The sequence below is a fragment of the Ammospiza caudacuta genome, chromosome 6 (assembly GCF_027887145.1).
Source record: "Ammospiza caudacuta isolate bAmmCau1 chromosome 6, bAmmCau1.pri, whole genome shotgun sequence".
Taxonomy (NCBI): domain Eukaryota; kingdom Metazoa; phylum Chordata; class Aves; order Passeriformes; family Passerellidae; genus Ammospiza; species Ammospiza caudacuta.
The window spans coordinates 63644036-63658547 of record NC_080598.1 but is presented as its reverse complement, the minus strand read 5'-3'; the positions used below and the strand labels follow the sequence as shown (position 1 = coordinate 63658547).

The 14512-nt window shown below is 54.6% G+C and overlaps 1 protein-coding gene across 5 annotated transcripts in view; it reads right to left on the bottom strand.

The window, feature by feature from the left end:
• FERMT2 (FERM domain containing kindlin 2) overlaps positions 1-4599 on the bottom strand; it is a 52532-nt gene extending 47933 nt beyond the window's left edge. For 3 of the 5 annotated variants that reach the window (XM_058806673.1, XM_058806674.1, XM_058806675.1), the window contains exon 1: positions 3441-3745. In XM_058806673.1, coding sequence (XP_058662656.1) covers positions 3441-3597 — 157 coding nt within the window. In that variant the 5' untranslated portion in view covers positions 3598-3745. Of the gene's footprint in view, positions 1-3440; positions 3747-4543 lie in introns of those variants that run through there. The other 2 variants (XM_058806672.1, XM_058806671.1) reach the window with 2 other exon arrangements.
• Between the last annotated feature and the right edge of the window lie 9913 nt (positions 4600-14512).

Genomic DNA, 14512 nt, shown 5'->3' with positions numbered 1-14512 from the left:
CATATATCCCACAGAATTCCACAAACTCCACAGAGCTCCTCCCAAGCATGTTTCAAAAAAAAAAAGCAGGATTTTTTTAATTCCATGTGTTTAAAACAGCCTCAAGTTGACAACAACAATAACCTGCGTTCACTTCCTTCCTTCCTCTGCTCCCAGTGATTTTAAACCTCGCTTGATTTTTTTTTTTTTTTTGTTTGTAAGTCAATAGTGGCAAAATTCCTAAAAAACCCTGAGAGAGCACCAGCAGTTTCCAGTACAGACCCCAGCCTTCAAAGAGCAACTAAATGCTGCTGCTCTTAAAACCTCAGCAGTTTTCTGCTTATTTTTCAGGGACGACTTTGCCAAGAACTTGGCACGGCTCAATTAATGGAGTGGCTTAATCCAGCGGGTGATGAATAACAGGGGAGCCAACAGGTCATTGCAATTCACTTGAGTTACCAGAATCTCTATCTGCTGCTTGGGCTTCCTCCAATCCCTGCCTGCATCAGCCACAGATTTTAATTGCCTGCTCCTAAAGAGTCAAACTGCAGCTCTGTGCATGCAGGAATCAAGTCCATGGGATTTATGGATACCCGCAGCCCTGAATGTAAGGAGGAAAAACTTTGCTGGGCTCCTGCTTCATTCCAACAGGATATTTACTGCACTCTTGCTCCTACAAGCATCAATAAATGCTGTAGGAACATTTACAAATCAAGATTTTTTTTTTTCCCCTTTTCCAAGCTCTCCTTGCTGCTGGGAGGAGGGAAGGCATTTTTCCTACCCTGCAACCACAGTGTGGCTGATCTGCTGCAGATTGTCACTGATGTCCTAAACTCCAGTGGAACTCCAGGCAGATCACAGAAATCCCCTTTCCAAAGGATTTGTCCCAAAGGATGGAACATGCAAATCCCAGCCTAAGGCACTGACCCGCCTTCCTTCCATCCCCCACAGTGTGGGGCATCCCACAGGGAAGCACAAAACTGCAAGGAAACTTAATTATTAGGAAATTTCCTTAAAACTCACAGCAGAAAATCTGCTTGGCAGGAGAAGAATAATTCTTTTTAACACTGAAAGTTGTCAAAGTAAGGAATTAAACAGAGGAACGACAGAGAGGAAAAGGTTAAAAACGCAGGGAAAGGGTTTTGATGTGGAAAAATTGCAAAATGAATCGATGCAGAGGCTGGATGAAGGGAGGCATTGAGGAGCAGGGGAGAGGATGAGGAACGAGCCCCGTCCCACCCGACCCCGCTCAGCTGGCAGCAGCTCAAAGAAGAGCCATAAAAATAATGAGAGGGCTGGAAGAGCTGACACGCAGGAAGATTAAAAGGAACTGAATACGTATAGCCCGGCTGGGCAAGGAAAGCCAAGGGGAAAGGGAAGGCAGCAGCTGGAGATCTCCATGGATGTGACCATGGCGGGAAGGGAGGCTCTGGGGCTGAGCCCCTCTCTCTCCCCACGCCGCCGCCGCATTCCTTCCCTCTCATACAATCCCTAATTTAACAAGTGGAGAGGATCCGGGCACACATTTCGGGGGGGATGGATTACGTCAGGGGCTAATTTAGGTCCGGCCCCGTGCACATGCCTGGCTTTCCACATTTCCACACACGCTCCGGCCCTGGAGCTGCTCCGGCACTGAGGGGAGCATCGCGCCTTCACTCACGAGTGGATTTTTTATCACCTCTAGAAAGCTGGTTTGTTTTTTTCCCCACTGAACTTCAACAAAACTTTCTGTACCTCCAGCGTTTAATTAAAAAAACCCAAAAACAACCATCATAATAAAAAAACCCAACAACCAGAATAAAATCAAGTTTTCGGGGAGTTCAGGCTACCTCCAACACAAGACCCTTTGATGCGAGCGCTCGCTTCCTTTGGAAACGCAGCGTATTTATATCCATTTATATCCATCTCTTCCTTCCTGCGACTCCGAGATAATTAATAAATCAAAACCTAAGCACGGGAGAAGAGATGGGCTTTTTTTAAAGCCACACGAGGGCTGGCTCCGCATTGGAGCGGGACCTGCAGCTGACAGCTCCGCTACTCCCACAGCCGCAGGCACGCGCGGGACCTCGCAATTAATATTTTATTTGAGCAATTACAGCCATCAGCCCGGGCTGCACCGCTGAGTAAACAAAGCCGAGCAATAAAGAACCGATAAAAAGACAAAGGGGGAGGAGGAGGAGGTTCCGGGGCTCCCCGCTTTCGGCGGGGACCGAGCCGAGCCCCGGTCGCGGCCCGGCGTTCCCACGCGTCCCGGACAAACGGGCCCTTTGTCCAGGTGTGCTCCCAAAGCCACCGCACACCGCCCTGTCCCCAAGGTCCCCCGGCCCACATCACGCCACCGATCGCCCCATGGGTTCTTTGGAAGCGCTTTGCTCGCACGAAACTTCAGGAGGGAGTTTTGGTGTAAATTGTGGGGCGCCCCCAAACAAACCCCCAGCTCCAAGCCGAAAACGGAGCTGGTTCCGAACTCTGTGTAAAACCCCGGGAGTGCAGCAGCCGGCGGATGGGGCTGAGGCAACGGGGTGGTGAAATCGGTGAGAGGGAGAGCCTGGGCAGGATATGGGGGGCTAGGGCAGGGTGTGGGGGCCTGGGGCGCTCCCTGCAGCTGGAAGCTAAGGCAGAGTACTGAGAGAGGGTGCTGGAGCTAAAACACAGCACTGGGGCAGGATGCTGGGAGCCTCTCTGGAGCACAGGACTGGGATACGGTGCTGGGAGCTACAGCCCAGTACTGGGAGAGGGTGCTGGGAGACAAAAATAAAGTCCTGGAGCAGGGTTCTGGAGCACTGTACTGGAGCAGGGCTGCTGGGAGCTAAAGCAGGGTACTGGGTCAGGGTACTGGGTCAGGGTGCTGTGAGCTGAAGCAGTACTGGAGCAGAGTGCTGGGGGCTAAACTGGGGTACTCTGGCACTGCACTGAGCAGGGTGCTGGGAACTGGAGCAGAGTGCTGGGGCTAAACTGGGGTACTCGGGCACTGCACTGGGCAGGGTGCTGGGAGCTGGAGCACAACACTGGAGCAGAGTGCTGGAGCTAAACTGGGTACTCTGGCGCTGCACTGGGCAGGGTGCTGGGGGCTGGAGCACAACACTGGAGCAGAGTGCTGGGGCTAAACTGGGGTACTCTGGCGCTGCACTGGGCAGGGTGCTGGGGGCTGGAGCACAATCCTGGAGCAGAGTGCTGGGAGCTGGGCACTGCACTAGGCAGGGTGCTGGGAGCTGGAGCACAATCCTGGAGCTGAGTACTGGGGGCTGGAGCACAACACTGGAGCAGAGTGCTGGGGCTAAACTGGGTACTCTGGCGCTGCACTGGGCAGGGTGCTGGGAGCTAAAGCACAACACTGGAGCAGAGTGCTGGGAGTTGGGCACTGCACTAGTCAGGGTGCTGGGAGTTAAAGCACAGCACTGGAGCAGGGTGCTGAGCACTGGGAGGATGCCGGGCTGCCCGGGGGGTCCCAGGGCACTCACCGAGCTTCTCGACGAGGCGCAGCATGACGCCGCCGATGTGGATCTCGCCGGTGACCCGCAGGGTGACGTCGCGGCCCAGGTCGGTGACATGGACGCTCAGCTCCCACGTCCCGTCCGCGTAGCAGCCGTCCGGCATGCGGATCCCGTCCAGCGCCATGGTCCCGGCCTCCTGCGCCGCCGGCCGCGCCCGGCACGGAGCGGGAGCGGGATCAGGATCGGCGGCGGGATGGGCCCGGCTGTGCCCGCTCCGCGCCCCGGGGGAGGGCTGGGGGCGCGGTGGGGCGGGATCGGGACCCCGCCGCAGCTCCTGAGGGGCCGCCCGGGAGAGGCAGTGCGGGCGGGCAGAGCGGGAGGCGGAGGGAGGGAGGAGGAGGAGGAGGAGGAGGGGGATAATAATTAAAGGAAAAACGCGCCTGTGGCTGCCGGGCCCCTTGGCCTTTTATGGAAGCGAAGGACGGAGTAAATGGGGGCCGCTCCAACATCCGGGAATCGCCGGGGGGCGGCCCGGCCGGGATCGGTCCGGCCCGGCTTGGGATCGGCCCGGTTCGGCCCGGCCTGGCCCAGCACAGCTCGGCTGTGCCTGGCCCGGCTCGGCCCGGCTCAACACAACTCTGTTTATCCCGGCTCAGCTCTGCCTGGCTCATCCCGGTTCGACTCATCCCGGCTGGGCTCTGCCCATCTCGGCTCGACCGAGTTTATCTCGGCTGGGCTCTGTCCACCCCGGCTCGGCCCAGTTTATCCCAGCTCCGTTTATCCCCGCTTGGCTCTGCCCACCCCGGCTCGGCCCAGTTTATCCCAGCTCGGTTTATCCCGGCTTGGCTCTGCCCAGCCCAGCCCTCCTCATCCCGGCTCAGCTCATCCCAGTTTATCTCATTCCGACCCAGCTTTGCTCAGCCCTGCCTGCCTCAGCTCGTGGCCGCTGTTCCAGGGCATCCAGAGTGGGAAATTCGGGAGCCAGCCCGGAGAGCATCCATTAGGAACACTGGCATCCCAAACCCGCGTGGGTTACATGGCAGCCGTGCCCACTCTGCAACCTTTGGGGAGTTTTTTAGCACTGCCCCCAAATTCATAGGAAAAATCCTTCCCGTTCAGCAAAACCCTACCTTGGCATAGTAGCCCGTGCCCCCGTTGAGGCCGGGAGATGAGCTGGTTCCCTCCATCCTCATAATCCGTGTGAATATGGGGAAATGGGAACTGTCTTTAAATAAAAGGGTCTGAACCGGCACAAATGGAGGAAAAAAAAATATTATCCGCTTCCTGTAGCTCCTCCACCCAGTGATACACACATCCCGCCAAGCAACCGCGCTTCCTGAAAATCCAACACGCGGAAGGGGCTGTGCTTTGAGGTCCAGCGCTCTGGATGTATCCTGCCCCGTGCCAGGTGATGGGAAGTCACATCCCAGCAAAGCTGTGCCCGCCCTGGCAGCCTCGGGGATGGCTCTGCCAGCCAGGAACACCATTCCCACGTTCCTGGTGAATGGCAGTGGGAGCTTTAGGACCATGGAATCATGGCATGGTTTGGGTTGGAAGGGACCATGAGACCATCTGGTTCCAGCCCCCTGCCATGGGCAGGGACAACTTCCACTAGACCAGGTTGCTTTGGCTCTGCACAGGCAACAAAACCTCTTAACAGGATGGTAAAATTTTTCCAATTTTCACTTTGCCATTAAAATTGAGATATTTATAATATAATGGAGATATTTATCAAGGCTGTTCTTTTGCTTTAATACCTACTATACCTTTAATACCTTCAATACTAATAAAACCTTTGCATGGGTCACTCTGTGCACACTTAGCCAGGTTTTATGCAAGGGTTTTTGCTGACGTGGCTGATGCTGGCAGAGGGGAATTGGGTGACCCTGCAGCAGGTGACCTCCCCCTCAATCCCTCCTGGGGCCGTGCCCACTCTGCTCGGAGGAGCCCCCATTCCATGTCCCCCAAATGTGGAAGCGGGATCGTGGTTTGGAGGCGCAGGCGAGAGCCGGTCTGCAGCAACAAAGCTTTCCCAGATGGTATCTCCGTGTTCCTCCAGCCTCAAACAATAGGGCAATAAATAGAAAGGGTTACTCTCGGCCCAAAGGCGTGTTGGACGAGGTTCCCAGCTGATGCAATTGGATACGGCCCCGCGGAGCTGGTAACCTTTTAGTACAGCTGGCTGCACGCTGAGGAAAGAAAGGCTGCCGGCTCCTTCTGCTCCTAAACCCACGGGCAGAGTTTCCCTTTCCCCAGAGCCCTTTTCCCTGCCCTCTCCATCCCCGGGGCTCCTTCCCTGTGTGGAGGGAGAGTCTCCCTGAGCTGCAGCGCTCGGCAGAGGCGAAGCAAGGTCAAAAATGCACCGGCGCAGCTCTTGCGTCAGAGCCAGCCAAGCATCCCCAGGGCTCTTCCCACTGTTTGCAACAAGTCCTCGCTCCCTGGGAGCAGCAATGCCAAATAAGGTGCCGAAATTCATGGCCACTTCCATCGGGCTTGGGATGATACCTACCAGACCTGCCCGCCCCGCAGCTCCCAGCCCATCTGCTCCTTCTTCCTGGAAACCAGGATAATTCCTTCCCAGTGAAACGGCTCTGTGGGCATCCTTGGGAAAACAGAGGTGAAGCTGAGTGACAATTTCCCTGTCCCCGGTTTGTTTTGTCACTTTTTTTTTTTAGCCCGTGACCTCTGTTTTGGTTGTTAAAGTGTTCTGGGCAGTTGTTGAAGGCAGCTGGCGTTCCTGCCTGGCTGCTCCGGGCAAGCCGGTCAGACTGGCTCTTCCCAGGGTCACCAGCCATGGAACTCTGTGCCCTGTGCCTTTGCTGGGTGGCTGGAGCTGGGAAAGCAGCAGGACTGAGTGCCTGGCCTGTCTCCATACACAGAGACAGAGAAATTCCCCAAATCTCTGTGTAAAAACAAGGCTCTGTTTCCTCAGATGGTCCTGGTGCTCTGACCTGGTGGTGAGCAGGCTCCTGTCACCTGGGTCTTCATACTCCTGGGTCATGATATTCCCTGTCTGCAGCTTCTTTCTTAAAAAGGATAGTGTCAGGGAAAAAAAAAAAAAAAACCCAACCAAAGAGGAGAAATGTAGATGCTTGTTATTCCCTCCATTTTTTGTGTCTCCAACACTTCCCAGCCCATATTCTCCCTTCCAAACCGCTGCCACTGGTACCACTGTTCATGTGGGGTTTGCAAGCTCTTTACTTCACAAAATCATGGAATTGCAGAATAGTTTGGGTTGGAAGAGACCTTCAAGACCATCTCACTCCAATCCCCCACCTCTTCATCCCCTTCCGCCTCTTTTGGACGCAGCCAAGGCTCCCTTTTCACAAATGACCATTTCCCAGCAGGGACAAGGTCATGCTTCTGGCAAAGGAAACATGCTGGGTAACTCTGCTTCCTTGTTTATTCCTGGCCACATTCGCTCTTCCCTGGTTTTGTCATTTCAGAAGCATCCACATGACGTGGATTTCTGCTGTTTTTCTGGATGTAAAGGCAGAGCAATGATGCTGTGGTGGTTACGTGTCCTAGGAATGTGCCACCACCTGGGTGGTGCATGGAGTTAACCCAGTATTCCCATCATGAAAGGGTGAAGGATATTTGTGATGAGCATCTTGAAGAGGCACAGGACACGTGGAGGTTTAGTCTTTCCAGGTTGTGATTGTGATTTGGTCACTCCAAGCCCTGTCCGGCCTGGCCTTGGACACTTGCAGGGATCCAAGGGCAGCCACAGCTGGTCTGGGCACCCTGTGCCAGGCCTTCCCCAAACTCCCAGCCAAGAATTCTTTCCCCATCTTCCATCCATCCCTGCCCTCTGTCAGTGGGAAGCCATTCCCCCTCATGCTGTCCCTCCATCCCTTGTCCATGTCCCTTTTCTGATGGCCAAGTCCACATGGGATGAAGCCAGGGACCAAGATTCAACACTGTCACAACCATCCAGCCTGGTCCTTCATGCCTTAAGGTAACAAAATCATAGAAAATAATCCTGGAATAGTTTGGGTTGGAAGAGACCTTAAAAATAATCTCTATTTTCCCCCCTGCCATGAGCAGGGACATCTTCCATAGACCAGGTCTCTCCAAGCCCTGTCCATCCTGGCCTGGAGCACTTCCAGGGCATCCACAGCTTCTCCTGGCAATATCTGGAATAAATCCTGGGCTGTAAGAGATGGCTGCACTGAGATAAGAGGCACAAAGCTGCATTGAGGTGCCTCCTCCTTGGCAAGTCAAGCTGATGAGGTTTCAAGGCCCTGCAGCTACAAATTCCCCTCTCATTTCCCTGCCCTCTAATTCCTGAAATCAGCCACGGTGCACTGGAGCCTGCCAGGCTTGTGCTGCAGGACAAACCTCTCTGCAGGGCTCTTCTCTGGCCCCTCTTCACCTTCTTTCCAGGTATTTGGGTCAATTAAGCTCTCAAAGCCTCAGGCTGGGAGGTTTTGTCCTCAGCTCTTCGCAACCCAGCACTGTGCTGGTTCTCTGGCTGGGCCTGTGTCAGCCACTGCTTTCCTGCTGACATTAATTCCCGTGCTGTCATTTCTCTTTTAGTCTTTTTCTGTGTCCTTCTGATGTTTCCAGCTGCCAGGAGTGACCTCCCCTGAGCGTGACTCTGCTTTGGCCCACGCAGGAAGCAACGTGCCCCAAATAATTTTCTGGTTGGTTGTCCCCAGTGTCAGGAGTGTCCTTGAATTTTGTGTCCTTCTGGAAGGGCTGGCGGGTTCTAGAGCATCCTAAAACATCACTTGGAGCCAAAGGGAGTTGTTAGCTGAACACTTGAATCCATGTGATGGAGAATTTGGATAAATCCCAGGTAAATTCTCCTAAAAGCTGATTCATCTCCAGGGCTGCAAAACATCCCTGCACCTTCCAGCCTGGTGCCTGAGTGTCTCCAAGAGCAATGCCCAGGAATCCCTCCCACTGCTGATCTTCCTCTGCATCACCTGTGCCTGACTGATGGTTTTGGGACCACTCATCATCCTCAGCTTGTGACTTCCTGTGGTAAATGCTGCACAGGGATGCAGGAATTTGTCCCTCTCAGGTGCTGCTGTCCACATCCATATTTCAGACATCTCCAGAACCCTCAGGGATGTTGGATCGTTGCCTCCATCCAGCACAAAAGCTCAAATATCTCCCACACCCCCTCTTCTCCCACAATATGCAACATATTAAACCACTTTCTATTGTCCATCAGATGTTTTGAGCCTTTGCCTCTCCCGTTCTGGCTTTTCTCCACCTCCAGAAGGCCTCCTATTCTTCTGCCTTTACAAATACCATTTCTCCCATGGAGCTGAGGCTCAAAGAAACCCAAATGTCAGGCAACACTCAGTCACCATCCCTGGGGCTGGTGACTCTGTGGTGTCAGAAGTAACACCCTGAATCGTTTATCCACTGTTAGTCAGCACGAAGAGACACCAAAAATCCCAAATAATTCATCTGATGGGTCTGACATTTCTCTGGGAAACATCTATTTGGGAATCATTTACTGGACGGAGAAAAAAAAAAAAAATCCCCAAATTCTACCATCAATTATTCCCAGCTGCTCTTCAGGCCCTTTTGGGGGAGAAGCCACTTGATGGGAAGTGGAGTTGTTGAACTCAGCCTGTGCTGGTGAGTTCCAGGTGGTGAAGGAGGGGAGGGACACTGTGCCCAGCACCCTGTGAGATTCCAGAGGGGCAGGGAGTGCTGCAGCACCAGCCCAGCCCTGGCACATCCCGTTATCTCCCCTGCCCCAGCCCTTCCCTCCCCAACGGCTCCTCGGGAAATTGGCTCCCAGCCCATCAGTTTTCCCTCTCTCAGGGGGAGGAGGAGCTGCTCTGACGGGCTTTTTGAAGGAACTGGGGCCTGGGGCATCCCTGAGACACCCTGGACAACTCCCACTCTATGGATGCGCCCTGGTGGGGCTCTGGAGCTTGGCAAAAAATCCCCAAATTGTGGAGTGGAGAAGGAAATGCAGCCCTGGGGATGGGGCTGGCCAGCAGTGCTCAGGGGTGTGGGGATGGGGATGGATTTTCCTACTGTGGAACCGCCAGAAGCTCCAGCCTGGGCCACCCATCCCCACTGGATGGCACTGGGATGCTTCACCACCAACCCAAGTGGTTCCAGAGTCCTGTCCCCACCCCACAGCCCCAAAAATGCTCTGAGGTGGGTTTATTCTTCATCCCCATGACCAGGAGTATGACAGCAGCAGCTCAGGGAGGGGAATGGGCAGTTGTGTTGGGAATCCCCCAAATCCCATGGAATGGAGGTGACTTGGGAGCTCCTGGAAGACACAGGGTACCTGCAGCCAAGGGTGCTGTGGTGCCCCTGGTGCAGCCCCACATTCCCTGTGAAACAAGGATCAGGGAGGAACCCACTGAGGAGCCCCAGCCCCAGTTCCTCAGGGAGGGGAATGGGAGCACCCAGATGGGGAGAGCAGGTGGGACACACTTTGGGACCAATTATCCCCCAAAATCCCCCAGCTCCCTTTCCTGTGGCATCCTGAGAAGGATCCATGAGGCCTTGAGCTCCCTCAGGATGGGGCTCACTGCCCCAGGCCCAGGCAGAAGGAAGGAGAGGCAGCAGAAACCCCAGGGGCAATGTTCCCATTGCCTGATCCCAGGAACACCCAAACCCTCGGGAATGAGGGACTTGGGGCAAGGGGCAGGGAGCTCTGCAAGGCTCCATAAATCACACCTGTCCTAAAAATCACACCCTTGGGACAAATCCCACGGAGAGGAGAGGAGAGGAGAGGAGAGGAGAGGAGAGGAGAGGAGAGGAGAGGAGAGGAGAGGAGAGGAGAGGAGAGGAGAGGAGAGGAGAGGAGAGGAGGAGGAGGAAGAGGAAGAGGAGAGGAGGAGGAGCAGGGCACCAAGGACGGAGCCGCTGGGCTTTGGCTGCCTTTGCTCATGTGCTGCCAGAGACTGAAAAGCACTGAAGGAGAGTTTTTATCGATTCCCACGTCAGAGCTCTGTGAGAGCTGGCTGATAACAGGTCCCTGAGCAAAGCACCGACTCCACAGGGCTCTGTGGGGTGTTTGGGGACACGGCCCTGATGGAGAAGGACATTTTCACCCTGTGTGAGACACCAGACCCCAGTCACAGGTCCAGGGGAAGCGACTCAGCATCATCCCCTGTGACCTTTTCAGCCCCCCCAAATCTCTGCTGTCTTGTTTTTAACCAAAACCAAAGATATCTGCCCACAGCAAGGGGGTTGGACTGAGAGGATCTTCAAGGTCCCCTCCAGCCCAAACCATTCTGGGATTTTGGGATTCCCTATCCTGGCTCTTCCTGCTGTGTTGGGGGTGTGTGTGAGCACAGGTCACCCAAATTCCCCGATCATACCCCACAATGAATGGCTGCATCCAAGGGAATCAATCACAGCCATTTTCTCCTCATTTTCCAGATGGAGAAGTCCAGGCTGGACACACAGCAGGGACTTACAACCCCTGAGGATGCAGTTCCCCACTGGAACAGGGATCACTCTGCCCAGGATTGCTGGGGTGGAAAAGCAGCATTGGTTAAAAAATAACCCCAAATTGCTTCCTTTTGAAGGGAAATTAACACTGTGAAGCTGCAGGGAAACAGGGGGGTTGTGCCCTGATGGACACCAAGCTCAGATTTCCTGGTCACATCCACACATCTCTCCACCATGGATCACTGCAGATCTCAGAGAGCTGGAAAAGGAGATTTGGGGGACACAACCAGAAAAATCCATCTATTGAAGGGGTTGTTACCTTTTATTTGCCCCTCAGACACCTGGGCTGCCCTGAGAAGCTGCAGCACATTTGGGAACCTGTTGTCTGGGGGAAGGGGAGATGGATGATGCCCAGACAGCTGCATGGCTTTGTGCTTTTCCAGCCTCCAGCGGAAGGATGGGATGGAGCAGCCTGGTAATGCAGTTAGAGCTGGAAAAATAGAGACAGAGCAGGGCAGAGTGCTTTAATCAGCTCAGAGTTATTGAATCAGCTGGCTGGGATGAACTCCATCTCCAAGCAGAGCGCGCTGAAGAGATCAGCAGCTCCCCCAGGAAAGGGAGGTGGGCTCCCAGCTGGCTGGGAAGGGAAGTTGTGTTGGGAATCCCCCAAATCCCGTGGAATGGAGGCGATTTGGGAGCTCCTGGAAGACACAGGGTACCTGCAGCCAAGGGTGCTGTGGTGCCCCTGGTGCAGCCCCACATTCCCTGTGAAACAAGGATCAGGGAGGAACCCACTGAGGAGCCCCAGTTCCTCAGGGAGGGGAATGGGAGCACCCAGATGGGGAGAGCAGGTGGGACACACTTTGGGACCAATTATCCCCCAAAATCCCCCAGCTCCCTTTCCTGTGGCATCCTGAGAAGGATCCATGAGGCCTCGAGCTCCCTCAGGATGGGGCTCACTGCCCCAGGCCCAGGCAGAAGGAAGGAGAGGCAGCAGAAACCCCAGGGGCAATGTTCCCATTGCCTGATCCCAGGAACACCCAAACCCTCGGGAATGAGGGACTTGGGGCAAGGGGCAGGGAGCTCTGCAAGGCTGCAAAACCTACCCTGAGTATCTCAGCAGCCCCATAAATCCCACCTGCCCTATAAATCACACCCTTGGGACAAATCCCACCCCTGATGTGGGAGCTTCAAGGCTGGAGGAGGAGGAAGAGGAGGAGGAGGAGAGGAGAAAGGACAAGAGAGTGGAGAGGAAGAGATCCCGGTGGGACAAGAGCAGGAAAGGTTGAAAGAATTCAGGTTGTTTACCCTGGAGAAAGAAAGAATGGTGATAACATCTTGAGGTAGATAAAAGAGGGTTTGTGTAGGGAGGGAGGGATGGAAGAGGGAGGAAATGCCCTGTTCTGCCTTTCCACAAGGGATGGGCAAAGAGCAATGGAGAAATCACCTGGAGAAAGACTCAGAGTGGCTCTTTGGGGAGGCTGTTCAGATGGGAGGGAGTGAAGGAGTTACCCCACCATCAGAGGGTTTTCAAAGCCAGGAAAAGGAGTTCTGGGTGGTCACTGTGCCCACTCTGTGCCAGCAGGGCTCTCCCACCTGCTCTGGCCAGAAAAAACCTTTTGCTTGAACTGGAGGATGCTGGATCTGCAACAGCTCCATTCCAGCTTCATGTGGCACCCTGTCCATGGCAGCAGGGTTGGAAGCAGCTGATCTTTAAGGTTCCTTCTAAACCGTTCTTTGATTCTGTGATTATCCACAAAGGTGGGTTGAAGTTAATGCCAGGCACAGCCTTGCAGGTAAATCTCAGCGTGGACACTCAGCAGGAAGAGAGTCCAACCCAGTCACCAGGAGAGGAAACTGCAGCAACCAGCTGGGGCTTGGAAAAGGGGAAAAAACCCTCCAGCCAGGAAAGAAAATAACCTGCTGGATGGAGAGCTGCCTGTCAGTGATGGCTGTTTAACCATGGCAGGGAATCAGAGCGCTCGAGGAGCTGGATGTGTGTGCAGGAGGACAGGAGATGGAGGTGCATGCCAATATTTTCTGGCAGGGCTGGCTTGGAAATATCCTTCAGCTCCTTAGATAGCAAGGCGGAGATCCCGAGGCGGAGGAATGCGCCGCAGACGTGGGAGGCTGGGAGGAGCAGCCTTGGCCATGGCAGCAGGAGAGGAAACATCCTGGAGACAAGGAGAAATTCAGGTCAATGCTCTGCAGTGCCTTGACAGGCCAGCAGGAAGCTCTTGGGAAGGGGAATGGCACAGAGGGGGAATTGGTTCAGGTGAGGTCACCGAGGGTCCCACCGAGGGATTGGGGCAGCCCTGCCCCAAACCACAGTGAGGTTTCACAATGGGAGGTTTGGTTTGGATACTGGGGAGGAATTCCTGGCTGTGAGGGTGGGCAGGCCCTGGCACAGGTGCCCAGAGCAGCTGTGGCTGCCCCTGGATCCCTGGCAGTGCCCAAGGCCAGGCTGGATGGGATTGGAGCAGCCTGGGACAGTGGAAGGTGTCCCTGCCATGGCAGGGGTGGGATGGGATGGACTTTAATGTTCTTTCCAACCCAATCCATTCTGGGATTCTCTGGTGGAAGAGATCATGGAATTGTAGGATTCTGGAATGGTTTGGGTTGGAAGGGACCTTAAATCTCATCTTGTTCCACACCTGTCAAGGGTGAAACCTTCCACTGTCCCAGGTGCTCCAAGCCCTGTCCAGCCTGGCCTCGGGCACTGCCAGGGATCCAGGGGCAGCCACAGCTGCTCTGGGCACCTGTGCCAGGGCCTGCCCACCCTCACAGCCAGGAATTCCTTCCCAGTATCCCATCCCACCCTGCCCTCTGGCAGTGGAACTCATCAGAATGAAGGTGGTTCTTCCCCATGATGGATGTCATGGGATCAGCTGGGATCTGCAAGGCAGAGCCCGGGGGACCAGGAACTGGAGGAACAATTGGGAAGTTCAGTGCCACCTTCTCAGGGATGGATGGGGATACTGGGCAGATTTGGTATCCCAGCCCAGGCCCCTGCTGCTCTCCCACCTTGGGAAGTCAAGTGATGAGCAGATTTATCACCTTGCTTGGCTCCCAAAGCTCTCTGCACCAAGCACTGGCTGCTTTAGGGAAACCCCATCCCCATCCAACAACCCGAATCCTGACACATCCTGATTTTTCTTTCTTAAAGGGAAAATCCATGAGGTTGTGCTGCCAGGGTGTTTATTCCAAGCCTCTGGTCCCCTGTCCTTCCTTGCAGGGCTGTGGAGTGGCCAGGCTTTGCTTCCAGCTCTCCAGTGTGTCTGGGACACTGGAGATGCTGCCAGCTGAACAAGGATGGGTTATTCCAACATTTTGGGACACTGGAGATGCTGCCAGCTGAACAAGGATGGGTTATTCCAACATTTTGGGACACTGGAGATGCTGCCAGCTGAACAAGGATGGGTTATTCCAACATTTTGGGACACTGGAGATGCTGCCAGCTGAACAAGGACGGGTTATTCCAACATTTTGGGACACTGGAGATGCTGCCAGCTGAACAAGGATGGGTTATTCCAACATTTTGGAACACAGCTGAACAAGGACGGGTTATTCCAACATTTGTTCCTTGCAAGGAAACACCTCTGCCTCTTCCTCCTCCATCTCCAAGCGATGACACTGGGTGGTGACACAGCCAGGACAAGGCAAGAACTGTGATAGCAGCACTGGAAAGAATAAGGGAAAAACCCACAGTAAAAACC